Source organism: Marmota monax, unplaced genomic scaffold (genome assembly GCF_021218885.2).
Source record: "Marmota monax isolate L192 unplaced genomic scaffold, Marmota_monax_Labrador192_F-V1.1 WCK01_AAM20220418_F8-fsc00190, whole genome shotgun sequence".
NCBI lineage: Eukaryota > Metazoa > Chordata > Mammalia > Rodentia > Sciuridae > Marmota > Marmota monax.
Window position 1 is genome coordinate 2,656,972 of NW_026693010.1, and position 18,790 is coordinate 2,675,761.

General features: G+C 55.6%; 1 protein-coding gene across 1 annotated transcript; it reads left to right on the forward strand.

Moving 5' to 3' along the window:
- The first annotated feature begins 8,728 nt into the window (after positions 1–8,728).
- Pld4 (phospholipase D family member 4) lies at positions 8,729–16,739 on the forward strand. The gene is made up of 11 exons (XM_046453221.2): positions 8,729–8,858; positions 10,624–10,710; positions 11,156–11,319; positions 11,923–12,106; positions 12,470–12,590; positions 13,072–13,199; positions 14,220–14,420; positions 15,104–15,243; positions 15,380–15,545; positions 16,059–16,155; positions 16,441–16,739. Exons 1-11 carry the CDS (start codon positions 8,808–8,810, stop codon positions 16,641–16,643), a joined length of 1,542 nt encoding a protein of 513 aa, XP_046309177.1. The 5' UTR covers positions 8,729–8,807; the 3' UTR covers positions 16,644–16,739.
- The last annotated feature ends 2,051 nt before the right edge of the window (positions 16,740–18,790 follow it).

The window sequence follows — 18,790 nt, forward strand, 5'->3', positions numbered from 1 at the left end:
CATGTGGGCCCTACAGTCAGCAAGCCTTCCTGGAGGCCTGAGCAGACCACCCATTGACCAGTGGCTGCAGGAGGTGGAGGCCAGGGGGCTGACACTCAGGTCCCTGTCCTACAGAGCCAGGGCTTGTCTTCCTCATCTTCCTGGATGGGTGGCTGAACTCAGGGTAGTGAGGAGGTAGACCTGCCACACAGAGTGGCCTGGCCTGGTGGGGAGTGAGTTGGGGGTATAAGAGAGGAATTGGGGAGGGGAGGCTGGGGCCTGCAGTAGGCCAGGGCTGGGGGCAGGGGGCCACGGTGCTCAACCTTCTGGATCACCTGGCCTAGAGGTGCGTGGCTGGACGGCAGCAGCTCAAGTGGTGAGGTGAGCTCCCACTGGCTGGGGACGCACTTGGGGAGCTAGGTGTGGGGCTTGGGCAAGACCCCAGTAGGGACAGAGGTGGAAGGTCAGTGGCTCTGAGCCTGTGTGGGCTTCAGTTCATTTGCAGAAATGAATAAAAGCCCCCAACGTGTACCTGCACGCCGGCACCTGCCACTGATTTCCCTGTTCTAAAGAAACTGATCTCCAGAAAGCACCAGGCCCGTGGTTTTCCATGCAAAAACGAGTGACCTTTCGTTCTCAGAGAAAACTTTCAGAAAAATATATTCTAAGAAATAATGGCCCAACTATGGAAGGGCACTGATTTAAAACCTCCAGACCAGTGAGCACCTAGCAAAGAGCCTGAGCCCTCCTAAGCCTAAACTCTGCCTCTGGGAGTCCCGCCTCCAAGATCCCCTTTCTCACCCCAGCCACCCACCAACACTGCTGAGAGGGGAAACTGAGAATGTTTTGAACTCCAAAGGACTCAATTCTTTAACTTTTCATGGAGATCTCTTTTTTCTTTTCTATTTTCTCTGTTTAATTGTGACCTTAATGGTTCATGGACATTTAGACAGATTCATGTTTGTTTTCCCCCCATTTCTAGCATTTCTGAAGCCAATTATTTTTCACAAGTCAATATTTTGAGCACTAGGATATTTGGTAGTATATTTAAATTTTATATTTTTTATTTTTCTAATTTTTAATCTATATACATATATAGATTATATATGTATATATACAGATCATATATAGATCTATATATTACATATAGATTATCTATTTCTTTCTCTTTTCTTCTGCTAACAGCCAATCTCTATTGTTCTTTCACTCTTCCTTTAGTTTTTTACTTCTATCTTCCCTCTTCCTCCCTTGGGGGTGAGGATATAGTTCATTGGGTAGAGTGCTTGCCTCACATGACCAGGTCCTAGGTTCAATCCCCAACACCAACAAACAAACAAACAAACTCCTCCTCCTTCATAATCATCACATGCTGCATCACTTCTCTTCTCTCCCAGGCAAGCATTCAAAATTATAAACCCTTTTGCAAACTTTACTGTTTTTACTGTGGGCAATACTGAACATATCATTTCTGTTCACTGTGACAATTAGCACTGTAGATGTCATAGTAGGAACTATTTGGGTTTATGCTGTATGTTGTTTGCATTGGTTGTTATTATTTGTCCCTATGCTGTGAGGTCCTGGAAACCTTCAGGGACACTACAAGTCCACAGGGTAGAAACTCTTTTGTGTCAGATACATACTCTAGATGGGTAGACACACAAATAATATGAAAGAGCAAGGGAACAAATCACCCCAAACAAACCAAGATACTTCAATAAGAGAATCTAATGACACCATGGTGGAAGAAATGTCAGAGAAGGAATTTAGAATGTATATATAGTCAAACTGATCTGTGAGGTAAAGGATGATATAAGGAGTGAAATCAGAAAGAAAATACAGGAAGTGAAAGATCAAAAAAGAGGTATAGATTCTGAAAAAAAGAATCAAGCAGAAATCCTGGAAGTGAAGGAATCGATAAACCAAATTTAAAAATTCAATGGAAAGCATCACCAACAGACTAGACCACTTGGAAGACAGAATTTTGGGCAATGGAGACAAAATGTATAATGTTGTAAACAGCTAACTATGGAGAAAAGATGTTAAGAGACCATGAACAGAACTCTCAGGAAATATGAGATAGCATGAAAATACCAAATTTAAGATTTATAAGAGATACAAACAAAAGGAATGCACAATCTTTTCAATGAAATAATATCAGAAAGTTTTCCAAACCTAAAGAATGAAATGGAAAATCAAATACAAGAGGCTTACAGGACTTCAAATGTACAAAACTTCAACAGACCTACACAAGGCACATTATAATGAAAATGCCTAACATACAGAATAAGGATTTTAAAGTCTGCCAGAGAAAGATATCAGATTACATATAGGGGGAAACCAATCTGGATCTCAGCTGATTTCTCAGCCCAGATCCTCAGAGCTAGGAGGTCCTGGAATAATGTATACTAACTTCTGAAAGAAAATGAATGTCAACCAAGAATACTATACTTAGAAAAATTAAGCTTCAGTATTGACAATGAAATAAAAACCTTCCATGATGAAAAAAAAAGTTAAAAGAATTCACAAGTAGAAAACCTGCACTACAAAACATACTCAATAAAACATTTCATGATGAAAAATAAAAGTGAAAACCAGCAAAGGGAGGAACTATGCTAGAAGAATAGTCAATCGGGCTGGGGACGTGGCTCAAGGGCTGGGGATGTGACTCATGCGGTAACGCGCTCGCCTGGCATGCGTGGGGCACTGGGTTTGATCCTCAGCACCACATAAAATAAAATAAAGATGTTGTGTCCACTGAAAACTGAAAAATAAATATTGAAAAAATTCTCTCTCTCTCTCTCTCTCTTTAAAAAAAAGAATAGTCAATCAAAGGAGAAGATAATTCAAAGTAAAAACCAGAAATAAATCAAAAAGACAGGGAATAAAAATCATTTCTCGGGCTGGGGATGTGGCTCAAGCGGTAGCGCGTTCGCCTGGCATGCGTGCGGCCCGGGTTCGATCCTCAGCACCACATACAAAGATGTTGTATCCACAACATATTTTTAAAAATTCTCTCTAAAAAAATCATTTCTCAGTAATAACATTGAATGTAAATGTCCTAAACTCATCAATCAAAAGACACAGGCTGGCAGATTGGTTTTAAAAAACAAGACTAAACAATATGTTGTCTCCAAGAGACTCACCCCATAGGCAAGGACATCCACAAATTGAAGGAGAAAAAAAATTGGGGAAAAAATATCATTCACATGGATCACTTAAACAAGCAGTCCTCATATCAGATAAAATGGACTTCAAGCCAAAGTTAATCAGAAGGGGCAAAGAAGGCCATTTCATACTGCTTTAGGGAATTATATATCAACAAGACATAACAATCATAAATATTTATGCCCCAAACAATGGAGCATCTAAGTACATCAACAAACCTGCTCAATTTCAAGAATCAAATAGACCACAACACAATAATACTGGGTAACTTTAACATACCCCTGTCACCACCAGGTAGATCCTCCAAACAAAAACTAAATAAAGAATCTATAGAGGTAAAAAAACATCATTGATAATTTAAACTTAACAGACATATAGAGAGTATATTATCCATCAATGATCAATACACGTTCTTCTCATAAGCACACGGATCTTTCTCTCATATAGACCATGTTATATAAGCTATCACATAAGTTGGTGTTCAATTGTAATATGACCTTAATATATTTTAGCATCTGCAGGGGTACTTTGATAGCTCCCTTTCCACTGATATCAATTTTGAGTTCTTGCTTTTTTTCCTTGATTAGACTTACTTGATTTTTATCAATTTTAGCTGTATTATTTCTTTTCTATTTCATGTATTTCTGCTCCCACTCTTACTTTTTCCATCCTACTCCCTAATTTAAAAGTAATCTGATTGTTATTCTAGCTTCTTTCTGATACAAGTCCTTTAAATTATAAATGTTTTTCTGAGTACTGTTTCATCCCAGAGATTTTGGGTTTTAAGCATTTATTATAACTTAGTACAGAGCACTTTTATTTACCTTTCTGTGCTTTCTTCCTTGGCCTGTGAGATAGTTATAGGTGCACCATTTAATTCTGAAGTAGTTGTGATGTGGGGGTGGGGTTCTATGAGTCTTATGATGATTGATTGCAATGTAATGAATCATGCAGGAAACACGGTCTGTATGATTTCAAATTTTAAAAGAGTAACAAAATGCTTTTTGTAGTGATGGTGTTGTGGGGCAGGTTGCTCAGAAAACAACCAAGTCCCAGTTTTGTCCAAATTGAAGAGTCTTTATTCAACCTGCCGGCCAGTGACTGTTCCCCACAGAACCCATAACTGTCTCTGCAAGGAACAGCCCGAGCCTGCGCATTTAGGATATTCAAGGGCAAAAACTGCAAAACCACATCTGGGCGGACACAGCTGTAGACAGGCAGGCACCGAGCTGAACTGGGCAGCCAGTGAGAGCAAGCAGTGTGTCCACTGGTATTTCCCACAGGACTTTCCAGGCAGCAAGCAAGCAGAGGGAGGGGGCCAAAATGACTCCAGCTGACGACAAGTTAGAGAGCGGTCACTAACATCTAGACAATCAACCTCTGACACGGTAGTCACCCAAGAAAAATGGAAACCAAAGAACAACTTCACATTGTGTAAGAATTGCTGTTCTGTGTTGCCTAGTGCCGTGCTGGTATGTGAATGGGTCAGAGGTGGGGCTTTCCCGCTGGAGAAGCATTTCCTAGATGATATGGGGTCTCAGGGTAAATGGAGTCTGGTCATTGCCCATACAGCCTGGCCCATAGCAATTGTATTGGCTATATATGTGTAAGGTCAAAACTGATCAAATCGCCTACTTCAAATGTGTGCATTTTATTGTTAAATTTTACCTCAATAAAGCTATGAAATAAAAAAAAAAGAAAGAATTGCCCAACATTCAAAAATATGCCCCCAAATGACAGGAAACTTTAATCCTGCTCAAAATGAAGTTTAACGGCTGAGGGTGTGGCTCAGGGTAGAGCGTTTGCCCAGCATGCACAAGGCCCCTGTTCCATCCCGGCACCTCAAAAATAGATAGAATTAAAAAATCAGCTTTAACAAGAAGTCAGGTGGGGCCTCGTCCCTCTCCTGGAACTGTGGGAAATACCCAAAACAGCAGTTTCCAGACACTGGGCGGTGGTGGCACAGGACTGTCCCCTCACAGGGGGACGAGCCAGATGAGCCGCAGTCGCCACTTACTGACTGATGGTGGCTGTAATCACACAGGGAGGGTCCTCCAAAGAGGTGGCAAGGTGGCTGAGTTGGTGGGGGGGCCAAGGGGGCCAGAGCTCAGCAAGCAAGACAGCAGGACGGAGGGGACAGCACCAAGTCAGTGGCAGAGGAGAGAGGCCACGGCCTACACACACGACAGGAGCCCCAGGAGGCTGGGAATGGCCACCAGACAGGTCCTGAACCCGACCTGGCCGAGCACATTGTGCTCCAGAGGACAGAACTCGTGACGAGGCCTGGCAGCGTGAGCAGGACTGAGCCAGCTGTGGTCCTCTCTGTGCCCCAGCAATGCTTAAGGGCAAGTCCCAAGACAAAAGGATCTTTGCCCGAACAAAGTCCAGCATTCATTAAAGGAACACAACAAAACCCAGCACCCACACAATGTCCAATCAAAAAATGACCAGGCTTGGGCCGGGCTGTGGCTCAGTGCTGGAGCGCTTGCCTAGCATGTGTGAGGGTGTGAGGCCCTGGGTTGGATCCTCAGCACCACATAAAAATAAATAAAATAAAGGTCCATTGACAACCAATATATATATATATATATATATATATATATATATATATATATATATATATTTTTTTTTTTTTTTTTTTTTTTTTTGACCAGACTTGCAAAGAGCAGGCATATCTGGAGGCAAGAAAACACCCAACACACAGCGACGGGCAGGCTAAGGAAAACAGCATTTTTTTAAGTCTTTCTGCATCTTTTTTTTTTTTTTTTTAGGTGTAGATGGACACGACACAGTGCCTTTATTTTTATGTGGTGCTAAGGATGGAACCCGAGTCCCGCCTGTGCTAGGGGAGCGCTCCACCGCTGAGCCACAATCCCAGGCCTAGTCTTTCTGCATCTGGAAGATGCAATGATAGACACCACTTAAAATGAATCACAGACAAAAGGGAAAGAAGACTTACAAGAAAACAAACAAACAAAACACAGCACAGGCCCGACTTTGTGGGGCGTGGAGCAATCCACAGGGCAGGACAGAAACATCCTCAAAGAAGCAGTGGCACAAGGTGGTCCAGCGGTCAGGAGAGTTATGAGCCCTTGGATCCCAAACACCCAACGACTGTGGAGAAAAATACACAGGTGATCCCTAAGACGTCTCATCAGCACGTTGCTGAGATTCGATGCAGAGCAACGGAAATGGCTCAGGACACACAGAGGGCGGGGTGAGAACGAGAGCCCCCTTCCAACCCAGAGGGGACGCTGTGACAACCAGTCATCCGAAGGTGACTTGAGTGACAACGGTTCTTCATAGGACATAAAAAGCATTCCCTACAAAGGAAACATTTTAAATAACTGAAGCTACTAGAACATAAATTAAACTTCCTTAAACTCAGAGCGTCCACTCATCCAAATTCACCTTGAAGGAAGAGGAGAGGAAAGACGTCACGCCCTCAAAGTCCTACAAGGAACTTGTATCCAAAGCGTAAAACAAACGTTTCAAGTCAGAGGAAGAAGCCAGGAGGTGAAAGATGGGCATGAGACTCCGACAGGCACCGTCCAAGAGGCTCCGTGGTCAGTGACTAGAAGAGGCTCCACACCAGTGGCCAACAGAGACTTGCAGGTTGGAACTATGGCGGGCCCAACCGTCCTACCGCACAGCTGAACCGAGAGCCCTGGGCCGGCCCTACAACCCAGCTCGGGTGTCCTGGGAGAAGTGGCAGCATCTACTAAAGCTGACTGCGCCTGCCCGGGCCCAGCTCCCGAGGCCGGAGGGAGAGCACACTGGACCCAGAGGTGAACCCCAGGTCCACACCCCGTCCCTCCACTCAGCCACTGTGGACAGGCCACGCGTGGAGCATGGCATACTGTGATCTCTTCTGCATGAGGTTCCTTCCCAAAGGTCCACGGGACCCAGGACCAGCAGCCACACATCTGCGTGAGAAAAGTGCTTACAGGAGAATCTCCAGGTCAAGTGCAGCCGGGGGTGAGCCACATCCTGCCAGGAGCCGGAGGCGGTGACCAGCACAGTCTCTGCTGGGTGCGGTCCCAGGGAGTGGACCGCTGGGGCTCAGAGCATGGCTGTGGCTCCAACACAGGCCCGTGCTGGCACAAATGCCTGCTTTAGTGTCACTGACATCACTGTCACCATGTGCATCTCATGTATTTTCAGGTGCCCATAAAATAATTATTTTTGAAGGGAAAGTACGTACTTTTCAAACCATTGGGATGTGGTAAAAAGCGTAAAGAAGACACAGACTCAGTGATTTCCACAGTGGACAAGAGAGAAGTTTTTAAAAGCGTAGGGGGCAAAGTACAGAAAGTCAACTGCAGCGAGGCTTCAGGACCACCTGACCGTGTAGAGGGAGGACAGACCACCTTGCCACGGTGCCTGCGTGGGAGCCCAGGGCCTACAGCGCAGCACAGGCCCGGGAGTGGGTGGCATGTGGAGTGGAGGGAGCTGGGGGCTCCTCGGTCATGGTGGGAGCGCCTCCAGCCTGGGAACCCGCATCGGTCGGCAGGCCGGTGACGCCTGCCCCAGCCCCTGGTGTCCACCTAAATCCCGATCTCCCTGTTTCTCTGTGCGTGGTTTCATCTTGTGTGGTTATGCTCCTCACGGCCCCCAGGTGGACAAACTCCCCTGCTCAGGTGGCCAATAAGGGTCTGCATGGGCGACTGCCTGGCCACGCAAGAGGCAGGGAAGGACGCTGTGGGTGTGGTAGCCAGGCTGCGTGGGGCTGCAGGCCCACGTGATGCTCCCGCCACAGCAGACCGCTCCATGACACTCTCCTCTGCGGCCGTGGACACCCCTGCTGGCTGAAAGACGAGGACTCCCGCCCTTTCTGGGGAACACCACCTGCCTCAGTGAGCCGATGTCCTTCCCTGTGGACACTCTGAGGTCAGCACCCTGGACAGAAGCTCACCACCTAGTGAGGGGTGAGTAAGCACTGACCTCAAGCGGAGGGCTACTCCCCAGGCCCAGTCTGAAGGACCAGAGGGACTGTACTCAGGAGACCCCGGCCACGGCGGTATGGGTGAGGCTGACCTGTAGCCAGGCCTCTGCATTCTCAGGTACAGAGGCCCCAGCAGCCTCCACCTCCCAGCTTCCTGTGCAGCTAGGTGCAGGCCTGTGAGCAAATCTCCATCGACTTCCAGATCACAGATAAGAGAAAGTGCCGTGGGAGCTCTGGGGAGCCTCCTCTGGGATGTCCCTTATTCTCTTTTCAAAAGGGCGGAGGGCAAAGTACAGAAAATCAAGTGCAGCGGCCCCCCTCTGCTAGGAACATGGAACAATGGCTGAGCTCCAGCAGCAGCTGTGGGACCATGAAGCTAAGGATCCTAGGGGTTGGGGACTGGGAGCCCACAGGACCCACCCCCCAGTGGCTGTGGAGGCATCATAGCCTCTAGACCACCTGCTCTTAGATGTGGTCAGTCTGGGTGCTCAGGTCTCTGTGGCCTGTGGTCAAGGTGAACCCTCCGTGTGACCCCTAGGAGGGCTGAGGGGGTGGTTTTCTCTCTCGGGTGAAAGTCCTCAGCCCCACCCCTCGTGGCCCACACAGCTCTAGCTGTCTGTTCTTAACTGGGGGTGGGGTAGGCAGAAAAAAGAGGAAGTGGCCCGGAGGGAAGCAGTGGGCTGCCGAGGAGGCAGGAGGGCCTGCCCTGAGCCGGGGGATGCAGTCTGTGACTGGAGCCCGGATGGATGCCAAGGCAGGGCCCCCAGAGGTAGGTGCCGGGAGGCCTGAGCTGGGTGGAGAAGGCCAAAAGCCCTGGGGAGAGCTGCTGTCCCCACCACGGCTCAGGCTCCTAGCCACCCCAGGCCCAGGGGCTCACACAGCCTCCACTGGCCCTGCACTACCGGTTCCCTGCCCAGTCTGTGCAGCCAGGACAGCTGGGACACCCAGTGAGCCACACGCCCTGCAGGGCACATCCCCACACCTCGGCTGTGGCCTCTGATGCCTCCAGGGTTCCCTGGCGGCCCACCATGGGGCTGAGGAGGCTCAGGGCCCGTCCCCCAGCCCAGCTCAGCCCTGAGATGCCTCCCTCCATCAGATAGCCAGCCCTCCCCCAGGGCCACACAGGTCCCCAGGGCCCCTGTGGGAGGACAGAGCTTCAGCTGACCAGGCCCTAGGAGGCCCGTCCCCTAGCCCCAGTGTAGTCCCCTGGCTGGAAGGAGGTCCGAGGGTCTGTGGTGCCTGAGCCGCCCCTGACAGGACCCAGGTTCAGCGGGCTGCAGTGCTGTCAGCCTTTCTGTCTGGGCACCTTGAGGGCAAAAGCCCTCTCCCAGGAGGGGCAGCAGCAGTGCAGAGCAAGCCCCCGAGGGTCCCCAGTGCCCCAGCCCAGAACCCCACACAGGCCACCTCCCCAGAAAGTCACGGAGGAGGGGAAGCCTGAAGCTGGGCTCGCAGGGCCTGGGCCGCCCCTGTGTAGGCGGCCATCTTGAGAGCTCGAGCCCAGGTGGCCTGGGGTGTCACCCTTACTCTCCTCCTCAGGGACACCTGGGCAGAGGGATCCTGGGCCTGGTAACTTTGCCTGAGCCCATGTCCCCCATGCTTCAAGCTATGGGTTCGGGTCCCACCACCCTGTGGCGCTCTGGCTCTGGGCCACACAGAGCCCCAGGCCCTGGGCACCCTCCCAGGCTGAGGTGGCCAAGTTCTCTGAGCCCCAGCTGGGAAGGACAGCAGGGAGAAGCCCCAGGGGCCCCTTCGCCCAGCCCCACACTCCACACAGGCATCCAGTGCCCCCCGGGCCCTGAACCTCGGACCCCTGGCGTCACCAGGGCCTTTGTGGTGTTTCAGTCGGGGGCTAGAGGGCACAGTGGCCCCATCCTGTGCACAGGCCCTTCCCTGTACCCGGGGAGGGTGGACACAGCTCCCAGGTACTTGCTCTGTGGTGCCCTCAGGGCAGTGGTGCCAGCCGGGCTCCCAGCTCCCCATGGAGGGACCACTCTGTGGGCACAGGTGAGTCCATCCCAGAACTGCAGACTCCCTGCTGCCAGGGGAGGCCCTGCCCTGGACACAACGCGGTCTGCTGGAGGCTTCTGGCTGCCTGCGTCCCCCACCGGGTCTGGCCTCCACCAGCAGCGGTCACATACCCAGGGGCCTAGACCAGGCAACCCTGGCAGGGGGGCAACTGCTGGGGCCAGTCAGGAGGAACCAAGCCGAAAAAGCAGAAAGAGTGCTTTCAGACTCGGCTGCAGCTGGGCTGAAACAAGGAACCGAGACCCAGACGTCCAGACCCCGCCACGGGGGCACCGGGAGGGGAGCACAGCCTGCAGGGCACAGGCTAGACAGGCCCAAGGCCCCAGGAAAGCCACGTGCAGCCAGCTCCAGGTCCACACGCAGGCTGCCCGTGGCGGGTGTGCAGCGGAGCCCGGCCCCGCCCAGGCTGAGACCCACTCCGGGGGTTTGAGCGTGTGTCTGCAGGGACCCCACAAAGGGCTGACACCGTGGTGCCAGAGCTGCCTGTGAGCCCAGACTGCCTCCTGCAGCTGCTGGCTCCACTATGCAGAACAGCAGAGGACCCCGAGTGGCCCTGCTCCAGACCACGCCGCAGCCCATGCAGCAGAACCAGCACGGTAGGACCCGGGTCTCGAGGGAGGGTTTACCAGGGACGCCACAGCCTAGGACAAGTTTTAGCCTAATTCCCAATTCTAATTACTTTAAAAGTCAATTTTAAATAGAATCTTAGAACCCTGGGCCCAAGTACAGAAGAGAAAACCAGCCCTGGGTGGGAGGGCAGGCCAGCCGGGGAGGTAAGCCCCGGGGCTGCTGGAGACCCTGCCTGCATCTCACGGCCAGGGAAGCTGGGGCAGCCAGTTACCGCTGACCACAGCGCCACACAGTGGGCTGCAGACCACCAACCCCAACCTAGAGGGCCTGGCTTCCCTCTGTCCTCCTCTCCTCCCCCGCCAGGCCTAGCCCAGCTGCAGCAGGGCCCTCTGGAGTGCCTGGCAGTCTGTTCCTGTACTGGGGGGCGGTCACGGCCCTCCCAGGACCCTGTAGAGACAGTGTCTCCCGCAGGTGCTGGGGATGCTGGCTGTGCTGGGGTTGGGCCTCGTGACTCTCACCTACCTCCTGTGGCAAGTGCCCCTTCCTCGCGCCTGGCACCAGCACCCCGAAGCAGTGTCCCCTGAGTCCTGGGAGGCCCTGGAAGGAGAGGCTGAGCAGCAGAGGGACTCCTGCCAGTGAGTGAGCCCACAGGGCCTGCGGTGGGGGCAGGTCTCCTGGACAGTGCCTGCTTTCCACCACCGGGTCCTCCTCTGGGCCGAGCACCACCCTCCACCAGCACCTGCAGGGGACATGGGTCACGGGAAGGGCCTGGAGTGTCAGGCTCAAGTTGGGCTGGGGACTCTTGGCAGAAAACAGGGCTGCCCGGGGCCCTGGCAAGGCTGGTGAACGCTGTCCGCTGTTGAGTGAGTCTTGGCACCTCAGGTCCTCTCATCCCGCGGGGTTTGGTGCTGTTGCCCCGAGGCAGCTCCCTGCTGTCGGGGTCCCAGACCCCGGAGCCTCCCCATTCACCTCACTATCCATCGGGTTGGGGTGGAGCCTGGCTGCAGGCCAGGCAGCCCCGTCCCCTCAGGGTGTCACTGCTGCCACAGCTTGTGGGGCTGAGGCCTCCTCCGCCAGTTCCGTCTAGCTGCCCTTCCTGGATCCTCAGCTTGGCGGCTCGGGCCCCAGACCACATGGGCCGTAGTGCCTCCCGCTGGGCGGCAGGGAGGGAGCAGATGGCCAAGGCAGGCTGGTGGCTCCGGCAGCCACACCCGGCCCCCTCCTGCCTCTCTCTCCAGGCTTGTCCTTGTGGAAAGCATCCCTCAGGACCTGCCATCTGCAGCTGGCAGCCCATCCGCCCAGCCACTGGCCCAGGCCTGGCTGCAGCTGCTGGACACTGCCCAGGAGAGCATCCATGTGGCCTCATACTACTGGTCCCTCACGGGGCCTGACATCGGGGTCAATGACTCGTCTTCCCAGCCGGTGCATCCCTGGCCCCCACCCCTGTCCCTGAGATTAAAGGCTGCCCCAACCTGCCCCTGGGATGGGCACACAGAAAGTCAGGGCACCCATCTGTGTGGAGCTTTGGGGCCCAGGCCCAGGGCCAGTGCGATGGTGGGGACTGGGAAAGGGCAGGGTAAAGCCCTTTCTTGGGAGCTCTGGGCAGGGTAGAGGGGAGGCCCCTGGGGGTCAGAGCACTTAGATGGGCCTGAGTGCAATTCTGCTCCCAACCAAGGTCATCCAGACCCTTGGCCCAGCCCTAGGCCATGGGCAGCCACAGGTCCTGGGGGGAGGGACAGAGGACCCAGCTGGGGGCCACCTCTCATGGCCAGCGTGGCCTCACAGGGAGAGGCTATTCTGCAGAAGCTGCAGCAGCTGCTGGACAAGGACATCTCCCTGATGGTGGCCACCAATAGCCCATCACTGACCAGGAATTCCACCGACCTGCAGGTCCTGGCCGCCCACGGTAGGCGCCTTCTCCACCCTGGCCCTGCGGCCCTGCCTTGCCGACGCCACGGGACAAAGGCAAAGAGCCACTGAACTGCTGGGCAGGGTAGGGGAGGCCCCCACTGCTCCCCTCGACCCTGGAGGGAGAAGCCCAGGACTCTGAGCTCCCTTGAGCTGATGTCACCTGGACTCAGGCAGACTCCCAGAAGCCAGAGTGGCACATTCCACAGGGCAGAGTGTGGGGTGGCCTGGGTGCCCTGCTGCTTGGCCCTGAGGACGAGGCTGAGGCCAGGTGGCAGGTGACAGCAGGCTCAGTCATCTCAAATGCTCTGGAGCTGGGCTGCCCAGAGAGACCCAGGGCCAGCTGTGCCTCCATTTCTTCACCAGTCAAGTGAGGAGAGCGTCCACATTGAGGTGGCACTGCTGTTTTGAGGACCGACACATCAGAATCAGGCTCCCCCTGCAGCTAGCACACACAAAGAGCCCGTGTTCCATCACAGGTGCCCAGGTGCGACAGGTGCCCATGAGGCAGTTCACTGGGGGTGTCTTGCACTCCAAATTCTGGGTTGTAGACGGGCGGCACATCTACGTGGGCAGTGCCAACATGGACTGGCGGTCCCTGACGCAGGTAAGTCCCAGGACTCATGGACAGGAGGCCCATCTGGAGTTCCTCCCCCTCCGAGTCCCAAGGGCTTTGCCTGATGTCCCCATTGATCAGAGGAAGTCAGTGTCAGGAGAAGTCAGCAGATGGAATCCTGGGTCACAGAGCCGTGCCATCACCTTTCTGTAGAGGAGATGATCAGACACAGGCTCCACCGGCCCAGCACTCATATCAGGGAGTAACATTTAAGGACAGGAAGTTGCTTAGACCACAGCCATCAGAGAAAGATGCAGATTACAAAGCAAGAGGCTTTTTAGAAGAAGCAGTGCATTAAAAACATGTCCAAGGGGGACTGGAGTCGTGGCTCAGTGGTCCAGTGCTTGCCTGGCATGTATGGGGCTCTTGGTTCCATCCTCAGCACCACATAGAAATGAATAAAAGATCCACTGACAACTAAAAAATATTAAAAAACAAAAATGTGTCCGAGGGCTGGAGCTGAAGCCAGTGGCAGAGTGTGAGTGTGTGCTTGGCACATGCTGGAGGCTGGGTCCAACCCACAGCACCACACACACCACATGTCAAAGACCAAAGTGAGCAGCTTCCTCTCTTGGGATGAGTGGCCCCAAGTTCTCCATGGAGTGTACTTTCATTTCACTAAAGAGATCGTGTGTGTGTGTGTGTGTGTGTGTGTGTGAGAGAGAGAGAGAGAGAGAGAGAGAGAGAGAGACAGAGAGAATAAATGTGATCATGGTAGCAGTTGTTATCCCTTAACAGTGCAATTTAGAGCAATTTTATTTCCTTGTGTTTTATGCAATTTTGGGGTGTCCAACAAACATCACTTTCAGCACTAGAAAACACCGCTCAGGAAAAACAGGGACCCAGGGAGCAGTGGCCCTCCACCTGGGTGCACTGTCACAGGTCCTGCAGGTGACGCCGCAGAGCTGCTGCCAGGGGGGAAGGGCTGCACCCTGCCCAGCGCCAGGTGATGGGCCCCAGGTTCCCCTGGTAGGCCTTGCTCCCTGTGGCTACTGACCCTGGTTCCTGCAGGTGAAGGAACTTGGAGCCATTATCTACAACTGCAGCCGCCTGGCCCAGGACCTGGAGAAAACTTTCCAGACGTACTGGGTACTGGGGGCACCCCAGGCTGTCCTCCCCAAAACCTGGCCTCAGAACTTCTCATCCCACATCAACCGCTTCCAGCCCCTCCGGTGCCACTTTGACGGATTGCCCACCATGGCCTACTTCTCGGTAAGGTGGGGAGAGAGGCCATCAGGACCCTCCTCTCCCCTAGCTGGCCAGACCAACAAGGGCCCTGCCACACCCTGGGCCTAGTCCTCAGCACCACCAGCAGCTTCTGGGTCCTCAGAGACCAGTGCCAGGGACAAGCAGGCCGGCACTGGCAGGCCCAGCTCCTGGAAAGGATGCCAGGTCAGCGCCATCTGTGGGAGACAGTTGGCCAGAGAGGCAGCGGGATCTGTGGCCCTTGGGGTCTCAAACAGACTGCTGAGTGTGGGTGGGCTCAGAGGCTGTGGGGGCTAGGGACGCCAGGCATCAGACACTCTGCGGCGCGGAAGGGGATGCCCACGACTCCCCTCTGTCAGAGCACTGACCCTCTGAGCCCCCAGCTACCCTAGTGACTGGTCTGCAGCCAAGACTATGTCAGAACGCGGAGAGACCCTGGATAAGGGGGTCCCACTCTGGAGAAAGCGGAGAAGGTTCCTGGGGCAGGAGCAGTCTGTGAAGAGTCAGTGCAGCCCAGAGCCCCAGAGGCTGGCCGTTGGCTAGGTTCAGGCCGGGCCCAGGGCCCTGCTGAGAGCCCTCTTCCCAGGCAGTGCGGCTCGCCTCCCCTCCCCCACCACGAGGCCCCTGGGTGGTATGTGGGGCCCAGGTGGGGGGCCTGGCAGTGCTGCAGGAGTGCTTCTCCACCACAGGCTTCGCCACCAGCCCTCTGCCCCAGAGGCCGCACCCAGGACCTGGATGCAGTGCTGGCAGTGATGGAGGGTGCCCGGGAGTTCATCTTCGCCTCAGTGATGGAGTACTTCCCCACCACGCGCTTCAGCCACCCTGCCAGGTGACCGCTGGGAAGCGAGGCCCTGGAGAGCACAGCCCCCCCATGGGCGGCTCCCGGGTTCGCAGGTCTCCCCTTCTGCCAGGACCCCTGTTCATCCCAGGGCCCTGAGGCAGGACCCTGACCCTGCCTTCCCCAGGTACTGGCCAGTGCTGGACAATGCACTGCGGGAAGCCGCCTTTGGCCGGCGTGTACGTGTGCGTCTGCTGGTCAGCTGTGGGCTCGGCACGGACCCCACCATGTTCCCCTACCTGCGGTCCCTGCAGGCGATCAGCAACCCCTCTGCTGGCATCTCAGTGGACGTGGTGAGGCTCTGCTCCCAGGAGAGGCTGGGGGAGGCGGGCCCTCCCCTCCCTCCCCTCCCTCCCCTCCCTCCCTTCCCATCCCCTCCCTCCTTCCCTCCCCTCCCTCCCCTCCCTCCCCTCCCTCCCCTCCCTCCCCTCCCTCCTTCCCTCCCCTCCCTCCCCTCCCTCCTTCCCTCCCCTCCCTCCTTCCCTCCCCTCCCTCCCCTCCCTCCTTCCCCTCCCTCCTTCCCTCCTCTCCCTCCCCTCCCTCCCCTCCCTCCCCTCCCTCCCCTCCCTCCTTCCCTCCCCTCCCTCCTTCCCTCCCCTCCCTCCCCTCCCTCCTTCCCCTCCCTCCTTCCCTCCTCTCCCTCCCCTCCCTCCCCTCCCTCCCCTCCCTCCTTCCCTCCCCTCCCTCCTTCCCTCCCCTCCCTCCCCTCCCTCCTTCCCCTCCCTCCTTCCCTCCTCTCCCTCCCCTCCCTCCCCTCCCCTCCCCTCCCTTCCCATCCCCTCCCATGCCCCTTCTCTGTTCCAAAGAAAGTCTTCATCGTGCCTGTGGGGAATCACTCCAACATCCCCTTCAGCCGGGTGAACCACAACAAATTCCTGGTCACGGAGAAGGCAGCCTACATAGGTGAGCAGCTGGGACGCCTGGCTGCTGCTGAAGGCGGTCAGGGTCTCCAGTGGAGTTCTGGGGACCAGGCATCTGTCAAGGGGCAGGCAGAGGAATCCTGAGCTGCAGGGCCCAGGATGTCCATCCCACGGTGACCTGGTGGAGTTCCTGCACCTGCCCTGGCTGGACTGATAGCAGAGCAGCCAGTGTGCCCACTGTCCCCACCTACAGCTGGGGCCACAGTCCAGGGCCTGTGGCAGGGGCTGAGCCCAGCACCCCAGCCTCTCTTCTGGACCTCCTCCCCAGGCACCTCCAACTGGTCGGAGGATTACTTCAGCAGCACCTCGGGCGTGGGTCTGGTGGTCAGCCAGAGGGCCCCCGGTGCCCAGGCAGGGGTGCAGCCCGCACAGGAACAACTGCGGCGACTCTTTGAGCGTGACTGGAGTTCCCGCTATGCTGTGGGCCTGGACGGACAAGCCCCAGGCCAGGACTGTGTCTGGCAGGGCTGAGGCCCAACCCCTTGGCTCCTGGTCCACAGCCCCCAGTGAACCCTGCTGTCCACCAGGCTGTTGAAGCTCAGAAATTATAAATGCAAAAGAATGTTACCTGGGGCCAGAGAATTGCAATTCAGATGAACACAGGTTCTGACAATTTTGCATTAAGCTCCGCAGACCCTCAGGTGGCACTGGCTTCTCAGGGGAGGAGGGTCTGTAGCCCTTACATGGAAAGGCCTCGACTGCCATAGGACCAGCCCCAGCTGTGTCTCACTGGCCACCCACCCGTGAGGGCTGGGCCAGACCCAGGCATACAGCTTGCGGGCATTGCTGAGCACTGCCCAAGTACCACCCCCAGTAAGAGATGCCGACGGTTTGCAGGTCTCGCCCCGTCGGGTGTACCCAGAGCCGCTGGCCTCGGCTTCCCGTTGAAGCGCTCTTTATCATGGCTGCGATTCACCGCCGCCTCTGTCCAGGCTCTGCAGCTCCTTCCTACCCAGATTCTCCAGAGGGGGGCGTGCTAACCTGGGTGGGTGCAAACTGCTGACCTTAGGGAGTCATCCCAGCCCACAAGTGAGGCCTGCAAGCCAGTGTCCCACCCCTTGCCCCAGGGACCCCGCAAAGGGTCAGTGTCTCCGTGGTCACTCCAGCCCTGCTACTTGTCCACGGGGTCAGCAGAGCCTTAGGAGCCTAGGGGCGGAGTTAGGGATTGGAAGGGGTCCTTGGCGCCAAGGATCAACTCGGGCCGCGCTTACCCTCTCCTAATCCGAAGCCCCAGCACTGGCTCCACTCTGAGAGAGTGAGATCCCCCGGGCTGGCTCACGGCAACACAAACTGCGCCCGCAGCTTGTCACTGGAAGTCGCAGGACTCTGAAGAAGCCAGAGTATATAGGAGGGGCGGGGGGCTGGCCTGTGGGGGCAGGACTGGGACCGTGTGGGTGTGGCTGGCGTTTGGCGTGGGTCCTGGGGCTGTGTGGGTGGGGCTAGTATGTGGGGGTAGACCTAGGGCTTTGTGGCGCCGGCCTGGGGTCTGAGGGTGGGCCCAGGATTTGAGTTAGAACCGGGCCAGGTTGCAGGGCCCTGGTGGCCGGGCTAGAGTATGGGTTCCAGAGAACCTGGACTTGAGCTTCCGGGAGGAAGAGGACACAAAGCTGGGATAGGGAGTCGGAAGGACCTCACTGGAGCTCCTGTCCTTGATGCAGAAGCAGGAGGTTAGCCCATTTTGGAGACTGAGTTCTGACTTTTCTCTTCTGTGTACTGAGTCAGAAGCCTGTTTCAGCACTTACCCTTGCTCACATGGTGGCTTTTGACCAAGAATCGGGGACCACTTGGCCTGCCGAGGCCCAGAGGCCACACAAACTGCAGCTTGGCTTGCCCGATAGTGAATGGATGCCAGGCTGCTGGTGCCGCACTGGGTGGTCTCCCTGCCCTCTCTGGTCCTCTGTGCTCTTGGAGGGCGAACCCGGTCTGCACAGGCAGCTGCAAGTTCCGTTTCGTCATTGTCCTTGCACTTGTTCCCCTCACCCTCTGGTCCGTGCTGAAGGTCCCCTAAACCCAGCCCGCCTCCTGCCTGCTTTGTGGGGATCTGGAGAGAGTGTGTCTGTGGGAGGCCTGGGAATCCACGAGCCCTGCGAGCCCCTTGGAGCTCCTGGTCCCGGGCCCAGGTGTGCGCGGCACTTGGCAGAGCCAAACCCGGAGGCTGCTGTGGCCGCTCCCTGCAGGGTACTTCCCCTCCCCACCACCCAGATCTCCCCTCTGGCCGAGGAGCGGGAGCAGCACCCCTCTCTGGAGCAGACACTGTCTCGCCCACCTCTGCCCTTCAGGGCTGCATGTGTGGGCTTGGTCTCCGGCCCCCGCTGTCCAGGCCTAGAAACGATGCCCAAGGGACACTCGGTGTTCTGGGCAGCTTTGGTGGCCCTCAGCCTGGAAAGGCCTGCTTCCACACACAGGGGTCCTGTGGCCACATCTCAGTGACCTCCTAAAAGGCCAGCTCCAAAGCAGACACCGATTCTCCACAGCCAACCCAGATTGACACGGCTTGGGAGACCTGGGGATGGGGCGCCATGATGTGGCTTTCCCTGGATGGGGTAGGTGGACTGGAAACCAGCCTCCGTGGTCTCTGCCCCTGTGAATCTCATCTCCTTGCTCAGGGTCAGGACCTG